Source organism: Ictidomys tridecemlineatus, chromosome 10 (genome assembly GCF_052094955.1).
Source record: "Ictidomys tridecemlineatus isolate mIctTri1 chromosome 10, mIctTri1.hap1, whole genome shotgun sequence".
In the NCBI taxonomy this organism is placed as follows: Eukaryota; Metazoa; Chordata; class Mammalia; order Rodentia; family Sciuridae; genus Ictidomys; species Ictidomys tridecemlineatus.
This window is the reverse complement of record NC_135486.1, coordinates 140,246,519-140,269,294: the sequence shown is the minus strand read 5'-3', so window position 1 is coordinate 140,269,294 and position 22,776 is coordinate 140,246,519. Positions and strand designations below refer to the sequence as shown.

Here is a 22,776-nt window from a genome sequence, read left to right as displayed (position 1 = left end):
TCTTTCATCTTCTCCACAATGCCTGCCAGACTGGAGCTGATCTTTCTGACAGCACCCTCTGGCCCCGGGTATATCCCCTCCCCATATAACGAAGCCTGAGATGACAATAAAATCCACAGCTTCCTGGAGACCCAGGGGAAAATCAGGGCCACGGCCGGCCACCAAACAGCTGCAATCGGCTCGATCATTCTAACAGGCGAGAGGCTGAGCGGAAATCGGACGCTTGCACATCTCTGATGGACATGCCCATCTCATTGCCGTCCCTGTGCCCTCTGACTCTGTCTCCTTGCAAAACTGGATGCTCCTTCCCGGCTTCAGAAATGCAAAACCAAAAAAATACAATCAGCTCTTTCCAGCGATTGACAGCTCCCGGCGCCTGCAAAGCACACACATGCAGATCGGGGTCTTGCAGCAGGGTCCATGCACAAGGCCTGCCTGACACTCTGTGACACACCCACCCCAGGCCACGGATCGGATCCCCTCTCCATGCAAGAGCCAACCGCTGCCTACCCCACCCCACCCCCACCAGCCACGGAGCACAGAGGAACACCACTGCCCAAGCGCTGCCTCTGAGGCGCTTTACAGGAGTCATCTGGAAAATCACAGCAATTTTTAATCTTTTTTTTTTTTTTTTAATATCCTGCTCCCAGTTGTCCCTCCAAAACACCATGCAGGCAGCCCCCCCACCCCCACCCCAGCAGGGTCTGGAAACAAACCACGGGTTGCAAGGGCCTCTGTGGCTTGCAAATCGGTCTGGTCTTCTCCTTGCCTGCAACCCAAGCTCCAGCTATGCTGGACTTCGGGAACAGCCTGCCCCCTTCTGGTCTCCTTGGTCCAGGGGAAGGGCAGGGGCTGGGTGGGCACAGCTACAAGGGGCCAGAGCCCAGGCTCCAGCCAGAAGGTATGCCTATGCGCTGTGACTTCAAGCAGAAGCCCACAGGGGTAGATGCAGAAAGGGAGGAAGACAAGAGAGAGGGGAGCAAATAAAATAAAACACAGCCCAGGATGGCCAACGGCACGCAGCCCGGTAGCCAACTATCAGGAAGGGAAGAGTGAAAAGGAAAAAGAAAATACTTCTATCAGAAGGTGAAGACTGAGGCGTTGGGAGCTGCAAACGAGGGGACAGGAACTGAACTTGCAGAAAAAAAAATGAAGCCAAGCAACTCCACAGTTGCACCTGGAATTCCAAAAGGAATTTTCAAAAGAAACTGGTATGCTCCCCACCCCCACCACCACCTTGCCAACTGCCAACCATCTGTGGCTAAGCTGGCATTTAAGAGAACAGAGACACTAATCTGAACCCACAAGGAGTGGTCATGGAGGATGCTCAGGTCATCAGGGCCCTGAGAACAAGTCAGCCAGCCATCTCTTCCCCCTCATTTGTTTCAACAGGTGGTATCTGCACCCCAAAGGTATCTCCTGAACCCCAGGTGCAAAGGGTGCCGTCGGTCCCACTTCCCCCGCCCCAGGACCACCCTACGGGTAGAACACTGGGCCAGCAGGACGTGCTCCTGAACCCTCCTGCCCACCTCCCGGGAGGGCTCGGAATCCAGAGAGAACATCTAATTGTGTTTCTGCCTGAACACATTACTTTCAGTTCCAAGAGTTCAAAGGCAGCGCCTCTGAGTCCCCTCCCCTGTAAATAAGAGGCTGCAGGACATGGGAACATTCCGGTTCGCCATCAGCAATTTCACTCCACTCTCTCCTCCTCACAAGTGAGGGGAAGACTTCTCCCTGCCACCCACAGGGCAGGGAGAAATACCATCACATCACATCTTGGGGCTGGCTCAGGCCGCAGGCAAAAGAGCCACACTCTGGCACAGAGGGCTGGTCAACTCCAAAGAAGTTTGGCAGACCCCAAGGCACAGAAGGCGCCCTGTGCAGAGGCAGTCTTGGGTGAGGGCTCCCAACAGGAGAAAGGAGGAGAGACAAGCGTTCCATCCCTACAGATCCTGGGCCCCCCTTCCCACACCGTGTCTAACATTCTTAAGGGACTAAGCAAATCCCTGCAGGCAAGTGGCATGATGACACAGACAGACACAACCCATCCCTATCGGTGTGCCTTAAGACAGAAGATCACACCCAGGCAGAGCGTGGACCCTGCCCAGAGTTGAAGCCTGCGGACCTCCAGCCCCCATCTCAATGGGCTCAGCAAGGAGCCTTCAGAATGTGTGAAAGGGACCCCTGGAGAAGTTGGGGACAGGGTAGGACAAGGCAGTTCCCCACCGGGCCAACCAGATGGCCCCACAAGATCCGTGAAAGACAGTTTCAGAGCCCTGACTGCTCACACCCAACAAGGGCAAAGGACCCACAGAGGTGCCCGCACAGTGGGCTGACAGGCACCGAGACAGAGGCAATCGGCTAGAAGAGGCCATGCCCTGAAGCTGCAGACAGGGAGGAGGTCAAGTCAGAGAGGGCACCGGAGATGGCAAGGTGAGAGGGAGAGAAGGTGGAGCCCGGATGCTGAGACATCCAAACGGGGAAAGGAAACGAGAGGCTCCAAGTAAGACCGGGACCTCAGACTTAGTACAGAGTACCGACTGAGGGACAGGGTCAGGGACTGGGGACACCCATCCCTGAGCCTTTCTCCAGCCAGGGCACAGGAGGGCTCCGCTGTCTGCGCCCAACTCTCCTGAGACCGAGGAGGCAGCTGCTAGAACCACCCCTCAACAGCGGAGGCCGCCGGGCACGATCCGCGCACTCGGGCGGGGAGCGAGGCACCCACACCTACAGGCGGAGAGCAAGTCGGGCGCCCGGCGAGAGTGGCGAGGAACAGGAACCCGGCCAGGCTCCGGGAGCCCTCAGAGCGCCTCCTCCGGAGATAACTTCCCCAGACCCCAAGGGGGCAGTCCTCAGACTCGGACAGGGCAGCGCACGACCCCCGAGCCCGCCCGGGGAGAGAGGGCTGGGGGCGGACTGGCGTGCGCTGCGCTGCCGCGGGCCGTGGCTCGGGCTGGGGGCGTGGGGCCGGCTGCCTCCCTCCCTCCCCGCAGGACGCCGGCCCAAAGGGCATCTTACCGGCTGCGCCCGGCCGGGCAGCGCCCCGCGGCTGGCCGGCTGCTGCGCGCGGGCTTCTCCGGGGCCGCCTCCCCGCGCCCGCGCCGGGGGCCCCCGTCCTCCTCCTCGTCCTCCTCCTCCTCCGCCGCCGCCGCCGCCTCCTCCCCGGGCTGCAGCCGGCTCGGCGGGCAGGTCCCGGCGCTCGCGGCGCGGGGCCGGGGCCGGGGGCGGCTGCTCGTGGCCGCCGGCCGCTGCGCCCCCGCGGCGCTCGCCGGCCCCGGAGTCGAGGCTGCTGAAATTCCACACGACCAGCGTCTGCAGCAGCAGCACCGTGAGCGCCGCGAGCAGCGCCGAGTGCGAGCGCCGGGCCAGCCTCCGGGCGCACGGCGCCGCCACCATCTTCGGAGCGCGGCGGGCGGGCGAGCGAGCGGGCGGGCGCGGGGACCCCGGCGCGCTCCGGCCGCCCCCGCGCTCCCCGCGGCTCCCCGGCCCGGGCTGCCGCTCGGGCTCCCGATCGGCCCCGCCGCCGCCTCGGCTCGCCGCTGCTCCGCCGCCGCCGCCGCCGCCGCCTCCTCCGCCGCGGCGCGGAGTTTTCAGACGGGCAGGGACCCGGACGTCACCAGGAGGAGGGGAGGGCGGGAGGCGGGAGCCGGGAGGCCGCGGAGGGGCGCGGGCGCGCGCGGGGACGGGGCGCGCGGGGAGGGGGCGCGGGCCCGCGCGGCTCCCGCTCCCCACCGCCCTGGCCCCGGCGGGGGGCGCTGGGGAAGGGGCCGGGGGCCGCGGGCCGCGCGAGGGCGGGGCCGGGGGCGGGGCCGGGGGCGGGGACCGGCGGAGGGCGGGCCGGGAAGGGGCGGGGGCGGCCGGGGCGGGCGGACACCCCCAGGACGTGGGGGCGGGGCAGGGGCCGGTTCCCGCCGCCGAGAGAAAGCCCGGGGAGGGAGACGGGGTCGCCTGGGGCTGAAGGGGGGTCCGCCCCGGCTCCGGGGTGGTGGCCCAGAGAGGGGTCCCGGGAGCCTGAGTTCCAAGCGGGGGCACGAGGAGCGGAGGGTGCTGCAGGCTTCCCGCCGGGATCACCGGTCCCGGGTCGTCTGCGGGCGCAGAATCGGGAGGGACACTTCGGGGTGTCGAAGCCTGGGGAGGGTCCCCGGCCGCGCGGCCGACCCCTGGGTCCCGGCTGGAAGGAGAGGGGAGGAAGGAGCTCTGAGTGAGTTAATCACCAGGAGCGCCTCCTGAGTCACCCCCCCCCCAGTGCCAACGACGTAAAAGTGCTCACTGAGTCACTTCTCTGGTCCCCAGCGACTCACAAACCCAGGACTACAAATCCAGTTGGCAACCAAGTGCTTTAGTGGCAAAAGGAGTTTCCCAACCATCGTCTCAGGCGGCAAGCCCAGAAGTCTGGCCCTGGAGCCGCCACCCGGGCCCTTGTCCCCGTCCACCCGGAAGCCGGCCTCGCCGTCTGCACGGGGTCAGGTCCTGCAGGAACCAGGCTCACTGTGTGAAGAGTGTTTCCCCGTCGTCCTGGCTGCTCTGCCCGGTGACCTTGAGCCTCCAGGCCTCCTCCCTGGCCCTGAGACTCTGCTGGGTGAGGGTTTAGATCCCTGCCTTCTCTGACTCAGTGTTTCCGACCCGTTCCCTCCTTTGTCCCCTTGCCCAGTGGTGAGCACATGGGAAGGGGTTGGCCTCTGGTGTGGGACTGAGCCTTCCAGAATCCGGTAGCTGAGCAAATCCTCAGTTTGTGGGTCGTGACTTGGAGTGAAGGCTTTGCATCTTGTCGGCTTTGCTTTTAATTCGTCCTAATTTTTAAGAAAGTGGATTATAAAGAGAATAGATCTGAGGATGAGGCAAGACGCAGAAAGAGCATCGGTGAGCAGTGACCTCTCCTCCCATGCTGGGCCAGGCACCGTGATCCAAAGGTGAGTAAGGCTTGATCTCACCAGCACAGCGCTTGGGGACCAGGGGAGCCACGTATGGGTCATCTGGTTACCCAACCTGCTTCCTTCAACTAGTAGAGATTGTAAACTCCCAACCTGAGTCAGCCTTAGGAGTGGACAAGCATGCGGCCTTCCCAAAAGGCCCAGCACACCTAACCAGGAATGGAGAACAGAGGCAGGCCAGTCCCCTGCCATCTGCATATGGTTTCGAGTAATAAAACACCTATTTTTTTTTTATTTTGTTAAAAATAGACTTGTGGATCCTGTGACTGAACATTCCAGAGTAAAGACTTCAGGTGAGGCTTGATCCAGCAACTCAAAACTATCACCTAGGAGTCTTTTTCTGTCCACCTCGCCTCTCTGCCTTCCACAGGGTCTACCTACTTCATTTGGGGGCATTATAAGATGCCTGAGCTCCGTGGCTGAGAACCACTTTTATCCTTTGAAGTCCAGCCCTGGGAAAAAAAGCATCCCTATTTCCCAGGATTCTCCTCTCTGATCGGTCCGTTTTAAGGTCCTAGGCCACCCCTGAACCCATCCTAGTGGCCAGGAAGATGGAATGTGCTGGACAGCTTGGCCAAAATCCCATGCTTCGTCTCTGGCAGCGGGGTGACACCAGTGTCCCTGAAGCTACCTGCAGGCTTTACGGGGATCTAGTCCTGGTGGGAGGTTGCACGTGGCCGGGAGGTTGACCCCCATGGGGCTATGCAACTCGGGCAAGTCACCCCCCCCCCCAGTTTCTCTATTGCCAAGTGAGTGGTGGGATGAGCCGGTCCCCCAGACTCGCCATGTCACCAGACCTCTCCTCTGCGTGTCCAACCCCAGGGAGGGGTCCTGAGGGTCACGGCACCGCTGCCCTCCGGCCTGTCTGGGCTTCGAGGGCTCCACTGCACTTCCCCCCAAGCACCAGCCCCGAGCCCACCTTCCTCCAGGGACACGCTGAACCGCGGTCCTGGGGCCCGGCTGGTTCAGCTCCCTGGGAGCCCGGGCTTCAGGACTGAGGTGAAGGATCGGGGCCGCAAGTCCCTGGAGAAAGAGAGTTGTTTGTTTATCTTGACTCATAAAAAGCCACACAAGAAGGAGGTTTAGAAGCTTCGGGCAGGTTATGGATGCCATAAACGCGGCTGATGTGATATTTTTAGGATGAAAAATTGCCCAAGATGGAAGAGAAGCAAGTCAAGCTCCTCAGGGCACCAGGGCCGTCTCCCTCTCCCTCTCCCCAGAAAAACCACCTTAGACATTGTCAGGAAGACAAAGAGGGCAGATCAGGCGTGAGTCCAGGCGTGTCTACGATGCCCATCTCAGCACCAGGAGACCCAGCTGGTTTGGGTAGTGCTGGGGCCTCTGGGAGCAGGGGTGGCTTCCCGGGTTTACTAAGCCGAGAGGAGCAGGAGCAGCCATTTTGTGCTAGGAGGCGCCCTGCCCACAGCTCTCACAGTAGGGAAGGGGAGACTGGGAGGCGAGGACAAGACAGAGCCCAGGACCGCCTGAGACTGGAGTTCCTGGGACTTATCCAGGTTCATTTGGCCACTCAGCAAAGGCTAAATGAACCTATTTATGTGCCAGGCCTCAAAATACAGGCATGAAGAGGACCCCCCCCCCCCAGGAACTTTCCTTTTTAAATACAGTCCCTGTGCTCGCTTGGCAGGAAGCCAGAGCCCTCAAGACATTCCTGCTGATTTGTGGGGTTCCCTTCCCGAACCCTAACTTGTTCCCTTCTCTCAGTGAAGGTAAAGATCTGGACATGACAGCAAGAGCAGGCCCAGGCCCCCTCCCAGCTCAGCCCCTTGTACCTCAGGTTTTCATGGCTGTCACCTCCTCGATGCCTCCTCTGTAAGACGGGCCCCGCAACAACGGGGCCTTGGTTGTAAGGATTAAATGAGATGCCTCCTTCTCTCCACTGAGCCTGGCACATAGTAGGTGCTCAGAAAACGTGGGGTGCTATTGGTTTCAGGAGCAGGTGGGATGAGCCCGGGGCCCCTGGGCAGGGGGTCGGCTGATGTGGTTTTCTGATGACTGTTGAGCGGGTCACTGCTGTCCCTGGGCTGCCTTGCTCTCACCGAGGGGAGGGGGAGGTGGGGACAGTGAGACCTCTGTCCTAAGGCCGCCGTGGGGAGGGGGCCCAGGGCAACGGCCTCCTGTGGAGTAGCCTCTTGTCTATTTTTATCTCCCCCCCAGTGCTCCTGCCGTGGGGTACCAGAGAACTGGGGCTCCGCAGAACTTCTTCTGAATTTAAATAAACTTCAGACTAAGAGTTAAATTTAGTGAAACACACAATTTCTGGTTTTGTTTTGTTTTTAATCTCGATCATGCGTTTCTCTTTGGGTTATTAGAGTCTGCTTGCACCCAGACTCTGCAAATGGACCTGTCTTTGCTCTTCAAAGAGTCTAAAAATGCCCCCAAAGTTTCACTTCTGCGTCAGAGCAGGGGAGGGGAGCAGGTGGCTCACCTGCCTCTGAGCCTCCCCGTGCCCTGTGCCGGGGACGCCCTCCCGCCCCCGAGGAATCTGGGACTCTCCCAGGGGCTCTTGAGCTCCAGGATCCCTGGACCTGTGGCCAGAGGATCCAGGAAGCCAAAGGCCCCCCATCCCTCCGCAGGCAGGCTGCGGAGAGGCGTCACCTGGAACCCCCACTCCCTGTCCCCTGTTCCCGAGAAGGAAGTGGCCTCAGGCGGGAGCCCAGCGCGGACTCCAGGTGCCCAGCTGCGCGGCTGAAACGGTGGGGTTTCAGGCGCAGCCCAGCGCATCAGCAGAGGGAGCTCTAGGTAGCAACTTTGCTCTGGCCGCCGTTTCCTGTGGAAAAGATCTGGTGACCTGGAGGGAAGGCAGGGTCCTGAGCAGAGCTGGTGTCCTGCGTGGGCGCCCAAGGAAAGCCTGTCGGTTTGCCAGGACGGGGGTCCAGGGTCGCGCTGGAGGGGAGAGGGCGAAGGAAGAGACGCGGATGGAGAAGAGCAGAGCCCACCCCGCTGCCCGGGACTCTGACCTTGCTCTCAAACAGCACCTTGACCCTTCGAGGTCTCAGCCTTGACGGGACCCCTGCCCGGCTCTCAGAGGGGACGAGTCCACATCTCAGACCAGACTGGTAACGTTTTCCTTTAAAACAAATAGTTGTACGTGTGTATGTCCGTGGTGCCTCATCTGACCCTTGGCTCCAGGCCTGACTGTACCCATGAATAGCGCAGTGAGAACAGTAGCAATGACCTTGAGAGTAAGAAGCATTTATTGAGCACTTGCTGGATACCAAGCTCTGTGCCACAGACTTTAACCAAGCACATTCACTAAATGTTTATTGAGAAACTAGTTAGTGCACAGATCGGGGCTTATGCTGGGGATTCATGGGAATTCAACCACCACGGACAAGACTCAGAAGGAGCCTGGGGTCGCAGACCTTTCATTCTGTGGACAGACTTGTGTTTAGGTACATAGATACCTAAACAAGCACCGCCAGACAGCGAAGGGCACCACGAGGAAGAGCGTGATCTGCCCGAGTGACCAGAGCAAGGCCCGTCTCCACAGTGACCTTGGAGTGTCCAATGACCTTCACATTAAATGCAGCTGTCCTCTGACTCCTTGGTGCATCGTCTATTAATCAAATAACTGGATCTATTTTGTTTTCTAAATGTCTATAAATAACTGTCAGGTATATATATATATATATATATATATATACATATATATATATATATATATATATATATGAAAAGTGCTGCATCCATTGCAGTTCTTCCGTCTTGGGGTTTTTCACAAACAATGATTCATAAAAACTGAACCACCTGTGTGGGCAAGGGTACAGGGGCTGTGCCGTTTTTTCAGAAAGTTTTGAATCCATGAATGAGTCACATGTCAGTCACCGTCCAAGGACAGCTCAGCCCAGGATGGTTGTCCTGATTTGAATAGCGGCTCACAGGGACCCATCAGCTGCAGGACACAGGGACGGTGACGAAACAAGACAAGAGAAACCTGTATTAACCATGCAACAAGGGTGGCCCAGAGGGGCACCACCCACACCAGGAGGTCAGACGCCGGGTCCTGCTGGACAAGAGGCCGGGTCTGAGACCCGCACCTGCTCCTCACTAACTCTGGGGCCGTGGGCCAGCCAGTTTCTGTTCCTGTTTCTTCCTCGTCTGCGAAGCTAGTAGGATGCTGCGCTCTCCTCCTGGGTTTATCACGAGACTAGATAAACCACTGATAGTTCAACAGCACTTGAAGCAGCGCCAGGCACCTAACCACGCCAGGAATCAGACCCCCAAAGGATTAGAAAAACAATGAGAACCTGATAAAATAAATGCCCCTATAGCGGGAGAAATCAAGCCCTTCCTTTTCCATAGCAGGCAGATCCACAGGGGCAGGTAGGAAGGAGGAGAAATTGCCAAGGGCAGGCTTCCAACTCCACACCACAGCCTCACGGAGAAGCCGGCCCACCCGAACAGAAAAGAAGTGCCATTTCCTCACCCTCATGAAGTACGTGGTCAACCCGGACACCAGGGAAACCGCAGCAGATGAAATAAGAGATTTCTCTCAAGCCAAAGTCTCTGGGATCGTGATCCCATAATATCAGACACACTTTATTATTTTATTGCCTCCTTTCTTTCTCACTTTCTCTTTCACTTTTTTTCCCCTCCTTATTTTTCTTTACCTTCCTCATATCGGAGAGAACCTTGGACCTTTGGCTTTCTGGGGCTGGCTTATTTCACCGTGTGATCGTCTCAGTTCCCTTCATTCACCGGCAAATGTCATGACTTCACTCTTCTTCACGGCTGAGTAGTATTTCACTGGGTCTACGCCCCACGTTTTCTTTATCCATTCATCTATTGAAGGACACCTAGGTTGGTTCCATAGTTTAGCTCTTGTGACTCGAGCTGCTATAAACATTGATGTGACCGTGTCCCTGTAATATGCTGATTTGAAGTCCTTTGGGTATAAACCGCAGTAACTGGGTCAAATGGTGGTTCCAGACCAGATGTTTTGAGAAACCTCCATTCTGCTTATCAGAGTGGTTGTACCAGTTTGCAATTCCATCAATAATATATTAATTTTAATAATTTAAAATTTGAAAAGCAATCCTAGAGGATAAAAAATCAATCTTTTTTTTTGAAAAAAAAAATAAATAATAAAACAGGGCTGGGGTATAACTCAGGGACAGAGTGCTTGCCTAGCATGGGCAAGGCCCTGGGTCCCATTCCCAGCACCATTGAAGACAAACATTTGATACCAAAACCTACAGGAAACAAACAAAGTTGAAGTCAGAGGAAAATGAATGGACTACAATGTCTTCGTGATAAAGAATGACTCATAAAACAATGAAGGGATTTATTATGAACTCAGGACTTTAAAAGTAAGAACAAAGAAAACTGAAAAAGAGATTTAGATAGAAAATTGATAATGATGCGGACGGGGCTTAATGAAATAAAAACCACAAACAAACACAGAAAGGAACAATAAGTCCAAAGTTGTCTCCCCATCCTGTTTGGGGGCTGGAGACGGAGCGCAGGGTCTTGCAGGTGCGAGGTGAGCAGGCCACTGTCAAGCTACACTCCCAGGCCCCCGAAAGCTCCTTTTAAAATACCAAATAACCCACTCAAACCTGATTTAGAAAAAAATATATATTTAGAAAAAATGTATAGTTATGTAAAAAAAAAAAAAAAGAAAATTACAGAAGGGAAGGAAAATGGAGGAGGAAATATCATGTGCAATTCTAAGCCCAGACATTTGAAAACTTAAAGTGCTGATTTTTTGAAAGCAGTGTAAAAATGACCCAAGCCACGGCAGAAACGTGAAAGAAACCAGGTACTAGGAAGAGAAGGAGGGCTGGGGCTGGGGCTCAGTGGTAGAGCACTTGTCTTGCATGTGTGAGGCACTGGGTTCGAGTCTCGGCACCGCATATAAATAAATGCATAAAATAAAGGTCCATCAACAACTAAAAAAAATTTAAAAGATTATTTTTAAAAAATGAAGAAGAAGAAAAAGAAGAGGAGGAGCAGGAGGAGGAGGAAGATTCTAAAGCTCTACATTCCCAGGGCTGAGTTGACCATCACCTTACATAACAAAGATTCTGCTTTGTGAGTTAAACAATTCCCAATCATACACAGTGGTTCTCAGATTTGACTCCATAACAGGGTCATGTGGTGAGCTTTTAAAAACTAATGAGGTTCCAGCTCCACCCCAGAAACTCCTATCCAGTTGGCCCGGGGTGAGCCAGACCCCTGCGTCTCTAAGCGGCCTCCGGGTTAGGTTGGTGTTCAAGCGGAGGTCAATTCCTTAAAACCCAATCCCAGTAAAGAGAGACCAGAAAAGAAAACTACAAGGAAATCTTACTTATGAATAAAGGCAAATCTCCTGAGTACACTATTACACTGAAAGAATAAATAATACGAGGTGAACAAGCAGGGCTTGTTCCAGAGACTCAGGGCTGTCTTGAACCCAAGATCCACAGAGCCGCGGAGAATTTCATCCGTAATTTAAGATGAAGCTGAGAAGCCGTGTGACGACATTGGGTAGAAATTCCTAATGAGACACCACGTAAAACATCAGTAGAAGGAAATCACCTAGATATAATGAAGGTTTTTAAACAACAAATAAACAAAAAAAATTCAAAATGACTAAAGTTAAGACAATAATTACAGAGTAAGAAAACAAAGTCAGTGTAAGCATTAGGAAAAAAAAAACTAAAAACTAAATTTCTCTTTTTATGGGTGGTTTGTTTTGTAAAATAAAGACACCTAATGATTAATATAGTGATGCAGCCACATCGATGTTTATGGTAGCTCAATTCGCAATAGCTAGACTGTGGAACCAACCTAGGTGTCCTTCAATAGATGAATGGATAAAGAATATGTGGCATATACCCAATGGAATATTACTCAGCTTTAAAGAAGAGTAAAACCATGGCATTTGCCAGTAAATGATTGGAGTTGGAGAAGGTCATGCTAAGCAAAATAAGCCAATCCCACAAAACCAAAGGCCCAGTGTTTTCTCTAATATGTGGATGCCAATTCACAATAAGGTGGGGGTGCACTAGGGAAATGATGGGAGGGCACTGGAGGGGACCATAGGAGAGATAGGAGAATAAAGCAGACATTATTACTGTATGTGTATATGTGACTGCAGGACCAATATGATTCTGCAGCATGTACACTCAGAAAAATGAGAAATTATATCCCATCTATGTCTGACATATCAAAGTACACAAATGCATTCTACTGTCATGTATAACTAATTAAAACAAAGAAAAAAATAATCCTACTAGAATTGCTAAGAACATGTGTAAGGTAACTGGAAACAACACAAATATACACTATGAGTAACCTTTGTCCATACTGGCAATAAACCCCTTGAGATAGAGGTGGAGGAAAATATTCTAGCCACAGAGCACTAGATATAAAGCCAGTTATAAAATAACTTGGGAAACCACTTCAGAGAAGAGGCTCAAGAATCACATGAGAAAAAACTGTTTCAAAAAACAATCTTTCACATCTTATTCAATTTCATAAAACAAAAGGCATATGACTAGAAATGAATATGATGTTCTTGCGTCGGGGGAAGAGGGAGAGAAAACATGTGTCTTAGAAAAATTTATCGAGATAACCTAAAATTCCAGGGTCAGTTAAAATAGTAACAATTTATTTTTAACCGTGAGGAAGGGGAACTGGGAGATTGGCTTTAACAAAAGTAGGAGGAAGTGCCCCAGAATGGCCCCAGATGAACACACACATATTTGCATCCCTGTGAACATACGGGCAGGATCATACTTGCTGTGAAATTTACCAGAATGCAAAGTCAAATTAAAACCATAAATATGGCATTGCTGGTTTAGGAACAGGAAAACATGGATCGGTGTGAGAAGACCCAAAGGTAACCCTTGAGCCCAGTAGGACAATACGGTTTATTTGAAATACGTCGCTAGGCCAACCCATTATCCATGGAAAGAAAATAATAATGCTGGGCTCCTACCTTTCAGCATGTGCAAAAAGAGAGAGAGAGAGAGAGAGAGAGAGAGAGAGAGAGAGAGAGAGAGAGAGACTTTAGATGGATTATAGATGCGAATGCAAATAAAATGAAGTGATACCAGTTTTTAGAGAGAAAGCAATAAAAGAGAAAGCAGCTCTTTGGGAATAAAGTACAGTTGGAAGTAGCGGAGGGCAGGGGGGGCACTTAAAAAAGGAAGAGACGATTGTGAGGAAACTGAGCCCTTTAATGAAGAGGGAGGAGGACGTTTAGCATTAATCCCAAACTATCAGTGGCCTGCCGAGTCCTGCTCAGCAACGTGATGTCCAGAGTCTCAGGTGAATGAGCCTCCAACATCACAGGGAAGAAGCCAGGCACCAACCACGCACCTTACGACGTTCTTTATGTGAAGTGTTGGGGACAGTCCACTGAGACAGAGAGCAGGTCTGGGTTTGCCAGGAGCAGAGGGGGGGTGTGGGGGGGAGGGGTGTGGGGGGAGGGGTGTGTGGGGGAGGGGTGTGTGTGGGAGGGGTCTGTGGCTGGTGGTGGGGACTGCTAAGGGCCTGAGCTTTGCTTCAGAGGTAAAGGAAACGTTCTCAGGTCCTGTCGCAGTGATGGTCACATGACTGTGAACACACGGAAACAGGTGAATTTTGCCCACATCTAGACTCTATCTCCATGAGTCCATTAAGATATAAATGCCACCAGCCCCCACCTGCTGATGAACTATGCAGGATAGAGCGTGTTCTGCTCTATGAAGTGTGAACATGCAGAATTGTGTTGTTTTTTTTCTTTTCCCCCTAAAATTGGGACCTGCCCTTGTCAGTAGGTAAAAGTGTTAGAAGTCTCCAATGAAGCCGGGCACCATGGGGGCACATGCCTGTCATCCCAGTGGCTCTGGAGGCTGAGGCAGGAGGACGGTGAGTTCAAAGCCAGCCTCAGCCACTCAGCGAGGCCCTAAGCAACCCTGTCTCTAGATAAAATGTAATAAAAAAAAAAAAAAGGGAAAGAAGTCTACAAGGGAGGGCCAGGGAACTTTCAGGACCTAGAACTCCATGGTGCAGGTGGCCTGGCGAGGACCGGCCTGCTGACCCGTGTGCCAGCCCTGGAGGCCAGCACCCCGGGTGCAATCTCAGCCCTGGTGCTCCCCAGGCGGCCTGCGGCCTCAGACTCCTCATCTGAATATGGGGCGGGGCTTATTGGAAGAATGACAGGCAGTGATGGCTCTAAGTAGCAGAGGCCCTCAGCAAGTGGGGACAGTGGATCAGGGTCAGCTGGGAAGGAGTCCGAGGCGTCTAGAGAAACACATTTATTTTTGACATCTTCCATGTTTGCATGTATATCTGTGTTATACGCGTGCACATAGGCACGTCTTTATTTTTAAAGCCACATGCTGTATTATCTGTGGCAAATTAATGATGTCAAGTTCTTTAATTGCTAGAAAGAAAATTTCTGGCTGCTCCCAAAGTCGTTTATAAACTAGATAAAAATATCCACGGTCTTTTCCACTTTCTCCTCAGAGCACCAAGTCACTTAGAGACGTGGAAGAGAGTCTGCTTTCTCCAAGTTCCCTTCAAGGACGAGGCAAGTTCCTGGGAGAAGCTGGCCTGGACGGGGACCTGCCACACCTGGTGGTGCTCGGGGAAGGGGCTGCCGTAGTCTCACGCAGCCCTAGCGCTCTGGGTCAGACCACGGCATTTTCAGGGCAAAGATGGAGATGTATCATTCTGTAGGCTTCAAGAGTTTGTTTTAAAATGGTGCCATGGAAGGGCCCTTTGGGGGTGCTGGTGTATGCATGTGTCAGATCAGTTGATCTGTATACATAAGGCGTGTATACTTTACTCACTTTATGTATTTTAGGGCTCTTTGAGAGAGATTGGAATGTAACTCAAGAAAGCAGTCCTCTGTGTGAAAAAAAGAAAAACCCTCTCTGCAAAGACAGCTACTGTAGCCTCTGCAGTAGCCCACAGAGAGCACTCTGCCTTTGAACAATATTGCATATACATATTTCCTCATGGTGGAGCAAATAGCGGCATAGCCGTTGACTGGAATATTTGTTCAACTACTGAAATGTGGAGAGTGCGCCAAAACATGGAGAAATGCTATGTCACAAAGTGATATAAAAAATCAGGAAATAGCTGGGCACAGCAGCACATGCTTATAATGCCAGCATCTCAAGGATCTCAAGTTCAAAGCCAGCCTCAGCCAAAGCGAGGCGCTCAGCAACTCAGTGAGACCCTGTCTCTAAATAAAATACAAAACAGGGCTGGGGTGTGGCTCAGTGGTTGAGTGCCCCTGAGTTCAATGCCCGGTACCCCACCCCCCAAAATAATCAGGAGATCAAAGCTTTGTATATTATACACGAACCCATTGCTACACAGATAGGCAAAGACGAGTTTTCAGAAAGACCCCCAGATTTTAACACTGACTTTGTTTGGATGGTGAATCGACGGATGTCTCTGTTTCCTCAGTTTCAAACGTCCTGCATTTGTAAGAATATGTTTCCCTTTCGTAATTGCACGACCCTAATTAACGCTCTTAAATCTGCAGTAAGAGGAGACGGACATGGGAGCAGGAATCAATCTTCCCGCGATTAATAGCGTGGGATGCTTGCAATTGCAGGCTTGGTGTCCGATGCTGTCTTTATGCTCTCCAAGGCCAGCCGTTCCTACAGCTAAAACCAATTTCCTAAGGAGATCACCACCGGGCTTGGCGTTCAGCTCAGCTGTGGACGCCTGCCTTACAGTTTTGTGATGTGCCTCCTGGCCAGAAAATAGCCGGCTGTGTCTTACCAATTAAGGATTTCTCCTTCATTGCCAGAATGAGCTCTTCGGAGAACCGATACTTCCAGGAAGTCTCTGTGCAGCCAGCGCTGGACCAAAAAAAAAAAAAAAAATGCTGTAACTAAGGAGTTTTTATCCCCCAAGATGAGATCATATCAACATGCATCGTTTCAGAAGAGGTGCCTTGGGACCTCAATTTACCAGCATCCCAGGTAGACCTCTGAGAACCTCCACCTGCTCTAGAAAGACCCGAGTTTGGGGAGGGGGGAGCATGGAGGGATTTGGTGATCCAATGAAGACACAGGTGATGGCGGCATTAGATAACCCTGTTGTCCCCATGCTTTACCTGCTTACTTATTGAGTGCTTCTCAGCGCCAGGCCTGGTGCTAACTCCATTCTTTTTAAGCTTTTCTCCGGGGGGGTTGGCAGATGACTTTTATGGGGTGTGCTGCATTTGATCAGTTGGTAGTGGTGGCCTCTGGTGCTCTGGGACTGGATCCAAACTTAAATGAAAAAAAAAAAAAAACCCTAAATCAACCAAACAAACAAAAAACACACCACACAACGATCGACTAGTAGAAGAATCGTAGTAGAAGAGGGAATGGTGGTGCGTGTGCCACGCCACTGGATCCCATCTACCAGGTAAACCATGGTCCCTCAAGCCGGGACGGATGCTCTGATTCCCACAGGTCGGAGGAACCAAGTTCCTATCAGGTTAGCGTCCCTGGGGATGTGCTAGCGCAGGAGGAACACAGAGAGACCATGTTGGTGGCCATCTGCCACGTGCTGCACCTCGCCGCACAGTCCTCTGTTACGGACACTGAGTTGCACAATCTTTAGGCTGTCCCCGCGAGGGAATCCTATTCAAGAATACCCACTTTTATCTCCTTCTGGCCACAGAAGGATTTAGGCTAGAAGAAGCTAAATAACTTTTCCAAGTCCTCACAATCAGTTACAGGAAAATTACTTCTCCACCCAGTGAGCCACCTCGGCTTAACCGAGAGCCGCGTGTGAGATAAGACAGTGTCCCCTTCTGTTTTGGAAGGTCATAAAACTAATTCTACTAATTTTTTGATAATTACTTGAGTGTAATGGGTCCCTCGGGAGAAGTCCTCAGTCCAGATTGTTCGTTGCGTCAGAACGAGGCAGCCTGGCCCACTTTCTGCCCACACACACACACACACGCACTGACTGGTGTCAGTCACCAAGGGTGGTGGACGCCAGGTCCTGGCAGGCAGCGAGACGGGAGCCTTTACGATCCTGGCTACAGAGGCACGCTCTGTGGACAAGCCTCGGCAGATCCCCACTGACCCCGTCTTTTCAGACCGGTTCAAATGTGGGTGATTATTTCTCGGGCGAGTCATCATCCCGGGAAATTGCATGTAATTACAAATCTGCCACGTGCCAGTCCTTCTGCCCGGGGCCCCAGCTGCACTCGGACATCACATCCTCAGCCATCCCCACGGCCGAGGTGTCCCAGGGATCCTGGTTAGACACGAGAAGCAGGACACGCGGGGGCCGAGTCACAGTCCGGGACCCACAGCCAGCAGGGCGAAGCTGAGACCCCACCCCACCCCCGGGGACATCGGACCCCCAAATCTGAAGCGTCACTTCAACTGTTACATCCACTTTGGGTTCCCACCAACTTCTAGTCTGTCCTGCCTGGTGGGAAGGAGCTTCTAAGCCAGAGAGCCCAGGGGCCGGGATGGATCGGAGCAGGCCAGCCCAGGGGCCTCGTTAGTGGGCAGGGCTACCGCTGCCCACCACCCACCTCCGTCTCCTTCTTCCTTTGTAAATAAGTAATTCTATGGAGGTGTAGGTCGTGGACCATGATGGTTATCAATTTTAGCGAATTTAACATTTTTTAGCAAATTTGGTCGAGCTGTATGACCATATGGAATAATCTGATTTCATCATATTTTCATCACCCCACGACACATGGCCGTTTGCAGTCAGTGTCCCATTCCCAGTCCCCCAGGTGACCACTAGTCTTCGTCACCCTTTAGTATCCTGGGGTGTGTGTGTGTGTGTGGTGGGGGGACTTGGTTCCAGGACCCTCTGCAGACACCAAAATCTGTGGATGCTCCAGTTCCTTATATGAAAGAGCGTGTTCTTGGCCCAGAACCTATACACATCCTTCTACTCAAAATCCTCTCTTGATTGTTGATAGATGCTAACGCGATATGAATGCTATCTAGGTGGTTTTTACATTCTTTGTTGTATGCTATAGGTTAAACTCAGGGACACTGTGTCACGGAGCCGTGTGGCCAGTCCTTTTGATTTTTCATTTGTGAACTCGCCGAGGCTGGCCTTGATCTCGTGCCCCTTCTGCTTCAGCCTCCCAGGTTGCTGCGTCGACAGGTGCGTGCTGCAGCAACCAGCGGTTGTTTGTTCATTTGCATTATTTTCTTTTCCCCAAGTGCTTCCTCTCCAAGGTTGGTTGAGTCTGAGGACATGGAATCTGCAGAGGCAGAGAACCGACTGTACGCGCTGTTTCTAAGGGTTTTTCTCTTTCTGGACATTCTATAAAACTGGGATCCTACGGCACATGGCCTTCTGTGTAAGGGGGAAAGTCCCTTTCCAAATGGCCCAGGTTGCCAAGATGGAGTGAAAGTCCACCTGGGAAACTGTCACAGCTGCTAGCACATCTCTCCCGCCCACAGTGATTTTTGGGGAAGACAGTGGAGCAGCTGAAACTGCCCCTCGCTGTCTGGACTTCCCCCCAGTCTCCCCATGGAGGAGCCCATCACCTCGGGCAGCTCTTGGGTTGACGCAGACCCAGGCTGGCGTTAGGTCTGTGGTGGGCGCTGGGTGACTGGTTTGGTCTACAGGGACCAGGACGACAGACTGTGTGACTGCTTCCTGTGGCCATCATCGCCCACCTCACCTCCAGGCTAAGGTTCTCAACCCAATCTGCCTGTGTCCAGGGGTTTCGTGAATTCATACTCAGGGCCACACACTCAGAGACAGACGGACAGACAGACAGGAAGCTGAAGGGAAAGAGGAGAGAGGGAGAGAGAGAGGTGGGGAAAGGAGAGAGAGAGAGAAAGGGAGGGAGGGAGGGAGGGGGAGAGAGAGAGAAAGAGAGAGGGAGAGAGAGAGAGAGAGGAAGAGAGAGGGAGAGAGAGAGAGGAGGAGGAGGAGAGGGGGAGAGAGAGGAGGAGGAGGGGGGAGAGAGAGAGAAAGAGAGAGGGAGAGAGAGAAGGAGAGAGAGAGGAGAGAGAGAGAGAGGAGGAGGAGAGGGGGAGAGAGAGAGAGAGAGGAGGGGGGAGAGAGAAGGAGGAGGGGGGAGAGAGAGGAAGAGAGAGGGAGAGAGAGAGAGAAGGAGGAGGGGGGAGAGAGAGGAAGAGAGAGGGAGAGAGAGAGAAGGAGGAGGGGGGAGAGAGAGGAAGAGAGAGAGGAGAGAGGGAGAGAGGAAGAGAGAGAGGAGGGGGGAGAGGAGGGGGGGAGAGAGAGAGAGAGAGAGAGAGAGAGAGAGAGAGAGGAGAGAGAGAGAGAGAGAGAGAGAGGAGGGGGAGAGAGAAGGAGGAGGGGGGAGAGAGAGGAAGAGAGGAGAGAGAGAGGAGGGGGTAAGGATAGCGTGGCTCAGGGAGGGGAGTGGTGAGAGGCCAGGGCTGAGGATGTGGAATGCAGACACAGACCCAGAGAGAGGAAGAGGGGAGAGTCAGAAAGAGGCAGAGCAGATAAAGAAAAGAGGAGAAGAGAAAGAAAAGGAAAGAAAGAAAGGAAGCAAAGAAAGTGAGCGGGAGGGGCGGAGGCTGGTGAGAAACTGGAAGGAGACAGCACCGTGGGGGCGGAGGCTGGCCTCACAGGGTCTGGAGGCCCCAGGAGGCCGAGCTGCGGTGCTGTTGGCCCCTGGGCAAGCTGCTTCCCGGGCTGGGCTCTCGGGCCTCGTAGGGGCCATTAGAGGGTCCTGGTCGCTGCCCACTGGATGCCAGCAGCACCACCTTCCAGGGCTTCAACCCAGACGGTTTATAAACAGGCCCCGTCGGCAAGACCGCCCTCCAGTGAGACCCAGGAGTGAAGGGACAGTCCCTTCGGGTTCAGGTCTCTCTGAGCTCAAGTCGCACGTGTCCAGGGTATGGCCCGGCCCATGGCAGAGGATACTTAGGGCTCATTTTCCAGGGGCACTAATTGTCCCTGATGGTGACTTAAAGCATCATTTTTATACTCAAACAGGTGTAGATACAGCACAGGGCGGAACCCCAAGTTCAGGGCTGGAAACAAGTGTCGTGTCTGGGATGGGCTGGTCTTGGCTGTGCCCCCAGAACCCTGGGCAGGTGCCCACTTCCATTTCTCTGCTTTGGGGGAAGCTGACAATAGCTACCAGTGGTTGGGCGCTCCCCAGGGGCCAGGAAATTTGGGGACGGCTCCTCATCGGATCCTCACAGCCCGTCTATCGTTAGTTCCATCTTGCAGATGAGGAGACTGAGGTCGGGGGAGTCGTGAAAACCAGCCAAGGACCCGTGGTTGCTCAGCCACGGAGCTGGCGTTGGAACTGTCTCCTGGTGTTCATCTCCTCCAAGAACCCAGGGAGGGAACCCAGGGGGGGCATCGGGGTACCAACCCTGCCCACCCTTCGTCTCAGACTTCCAGCCCCCGGCACTGTGAGAGGTCCCCTCTGTGGCTGAATGGCCCTGGTTTGGGCACCCCAGCCCAGGGGTCGCCTGGCTCCCCCTGGGTCTCGGCCGCTAGGGTTCAGATTCCACCTTTGCCACTGACTGGCTACGAGACCTGGGCCAGTTCCTCCGCCTCGCTGGGCGGGGGCTCCTCTGTCTCTAGGCTGAGGTCACAGCCGTCCCCGTGACCGACTGCAGGGTGTGAAGCACCGGATCCACCCAGGTGGCTAAGGAGCTCCCGCCACCACAGAGTGGCAACCGCAGCCCGGGGCCCAGAGGCTCCTACGGCAGCCATCAGTCCAAGGTGTTTGTCCCCAACAAAATCACGCACCAGGAGGTAGGAGGTCGGTGCCGTTGACCAGGGGCGTGGGGGAAAACCAGACTCTGTTCTCACCTCTGCCCCAAAGTCACCGCCCGTCACCTGGCCCCCGCCCTCTTTCCCCACTCATCTCCTCCCTCCTCAGGACTCGCCCGCTCTGGGCTCCCCAGCGCGACCTCTCTGTGTCCTTCGGGTCCCCCCAACACCTCCGTCACCACAGACCTCCTTCCCCTGGTCCCCACACTTGTAAATGGCAGGGCCAGGCTTCCATGGCAGTGACAGAGCCCAGAGAGAGCTTTCCCGAGCCAGTAATGATAATGACCCCCCATTAAATAGAACTCATCCTCGTTAATCATCGTGATTAACGGTCATGATGGAGCCCAGGGCAAGCTCCTGCCCCGCCACCGTCAGGGGGCTGTGGTGTGCCCCCCGCCCGAGCACTTGCTTGGTGCAGGTCCCACTCCCCACCGCAGGGTCTCCTCCCCCAGACCCTCCACGTGGGTGACTTGGGGAGGCCCATTTGCTACCCAGGGCTCAGAAAATGCAGGGAGCCCGGTCACCCCAGTGCTGCTGTTGAATGGTCTCTGGGAGGACGGAGAGGGTGGGGGAGAGGGAGGGGGAGAGGGTGGGGGAGAGGGAGGGGGAGAGGGAGGGGGAGAGGGTGGGGGAGAGGGAGGGGGAGAGGGAGGAAACGCTGGAGGGGGGGGACGGGACAGGTGGGGGTTCCCACACCTCCTCTCCGTACCCCACGGCCCCAAACCTCTCTCCTTCCTTCCTGAGAGTCAGTTAACACTTCCCAGAACGACCCCGTCTCTCCTCCGCTAGCCAAGGCGGCCATTGCTGGTCACAAGCCCCCTCCTCTCCCAGACCCCGGGGCTGACCGTCCACAATCACGGTGCTGGCAGGGCTGGTCCCTCCAGGGGCGGTGAGGGAAGGGCCCCCCGGCCTCTCTCCTTGGCCTGTGGGCGGGGGTCTTTTGCCTGCCTGGCTCCAACAGCAGCAGCTCACTCCTCACAGATCTGCAGCTGAGAAGTCTGGGGTCAAGGCCTGGCACACAGGAGGTCCACGCTGGGCTTGTGGACGTCTGCCCTCCTGCCGCGTCCTCTCCTGGTCATCCCTTAGCAGGTGCTCAAGGAAAGAAGGCCACCTGTGTCCCTCTTCCTCCTCTCCTAAGGGCACCGATCCCGTCATGGGGACCCTGCCCTCATGACCCCTCCCAAACCCCCTTCCCAAGACCCCTCCTCAAGCACCACCCTGGGGGCTAGTCCCTAAGGACGCCACCTCTGATGCCACCTCTGATGCCACCTCTGGTCTCTCTGCACCTTGTCCTTCCTCCATGCAAGTCTGTCTGTCAAACTCCCCCTTTTATCAGGAGGCCGTCGTATTAAATCAGGACCCACCCCCAGGGCCCCATTTTAATCTCTCTCTGTTAAGACCCAGTCTCCAGTTGAGGTCCCCTTCTGAGGGGACCTGGGGACATGGGCATCTGTGGGGTAACCACGTCAGCCCAAGGGCCAGACTCGGTGCTTCTCGGGGCTGCGGGTTCCTCTGGAGGGACCCACGCGCCCAGGTCCCAACCCTTTGCCACAAGAAGCTCCTCCCGGTCTGACCCCAACCTGCCGCCGTGGGAAGTCCCTCTTCCATCCTCTTAAAGTCTCCTTTTTCTCTTCTGGATCCTCAGGGTTTGAGTCTCCGTGTAGCTAAACACAAGCACCTCCCTCCCCCGGGGAAGGAGACAACATCAGGGCACTAGGCACGAGGGCCCGGGCGGGTGGCATTCAGATGGCCTCCTGAGCTCCAAAGCCAGATGCCCTCAGGGACGGGCAAAGGAGGGTAGGTCCCTGGTTGTGGTTCCGAAGCCCGAGGGCCGTGGTTTAAAAATAGGCGGGCTGCAGTCGGCTTCTCCACGGCCCCGAAATAGAGTGGGAATTGATCTCGTGCGACTTTTGCCTCGGATAACATCGTTATTTGTGAAATGATGTCAGCGGTGCTCTTGCCAAGTCAGCAAGCGCTTACAGGACGTGGCTTCTAATTTAGGACTGGGACTATTTGTGGCTCCTCTGAGGAGGCAGCAAGCAGAAGCCGCTGGACTCGCGGTGGCCAGGTTTCTGACCGCCCTGGCACAGGAGCCTGGATCTGCCCCTTACGTGCCCTGCCCAGGGGCCTCTACAGGAAGGACCTGCCG

At 54.4% G+C, this 22,776-nt stretch overlaps 2 protein-coding genes and 1 long non-coding RNA gene across 29 annotated transcripts in view; 1 reads left to right on the top strand and 2 right to left on the bottom strand.

Annotated features, from left to right (window-relative positions):
* Positions 1 to 3,781, bottom strand: part of LOC144367585 (xylosyltransferase 1-like) — a 118,155-nt gene extending 114,374 nt beyond the window's left edge. Inside the window, exon 1 of the mRNA XM_078024578.1 lies at positions 3,019 to 3,781. Coding sequence (XP_077880704.1) covers positions 3,019 to 3,396 — 378 coding nt within the window. The 5' untranslated portion in view covers positions 3,397 to 3,781. The remainder of the gene's footprint in view (positions 1 to 3,018) is intronic.
* Positions 1 to 22,776, bottom strand: part of Rbfox1 (RNA binding fox-1 homolog 1) — a 2,023,047-nt gene that overhangs the window by 1,395,881 nt on the left and 604,390 nt on the right. The gene's annotated exons all lie outside the window — the stretch shown is intronic.
* On the top strand, positions 3,873 to 7,205 carry LOC106144822 (uncharacterized). Its single transcript, XR_013427127.1, has 4 exons — positions 3,873 to 4,201; positions 4,294 to 4,579; positions 4,803 to 4,910; positions 5,181 to 7,205. It is a non-coding gene; the product is annotated as an uncharacterized LOC106144822 (long non-coding RNA).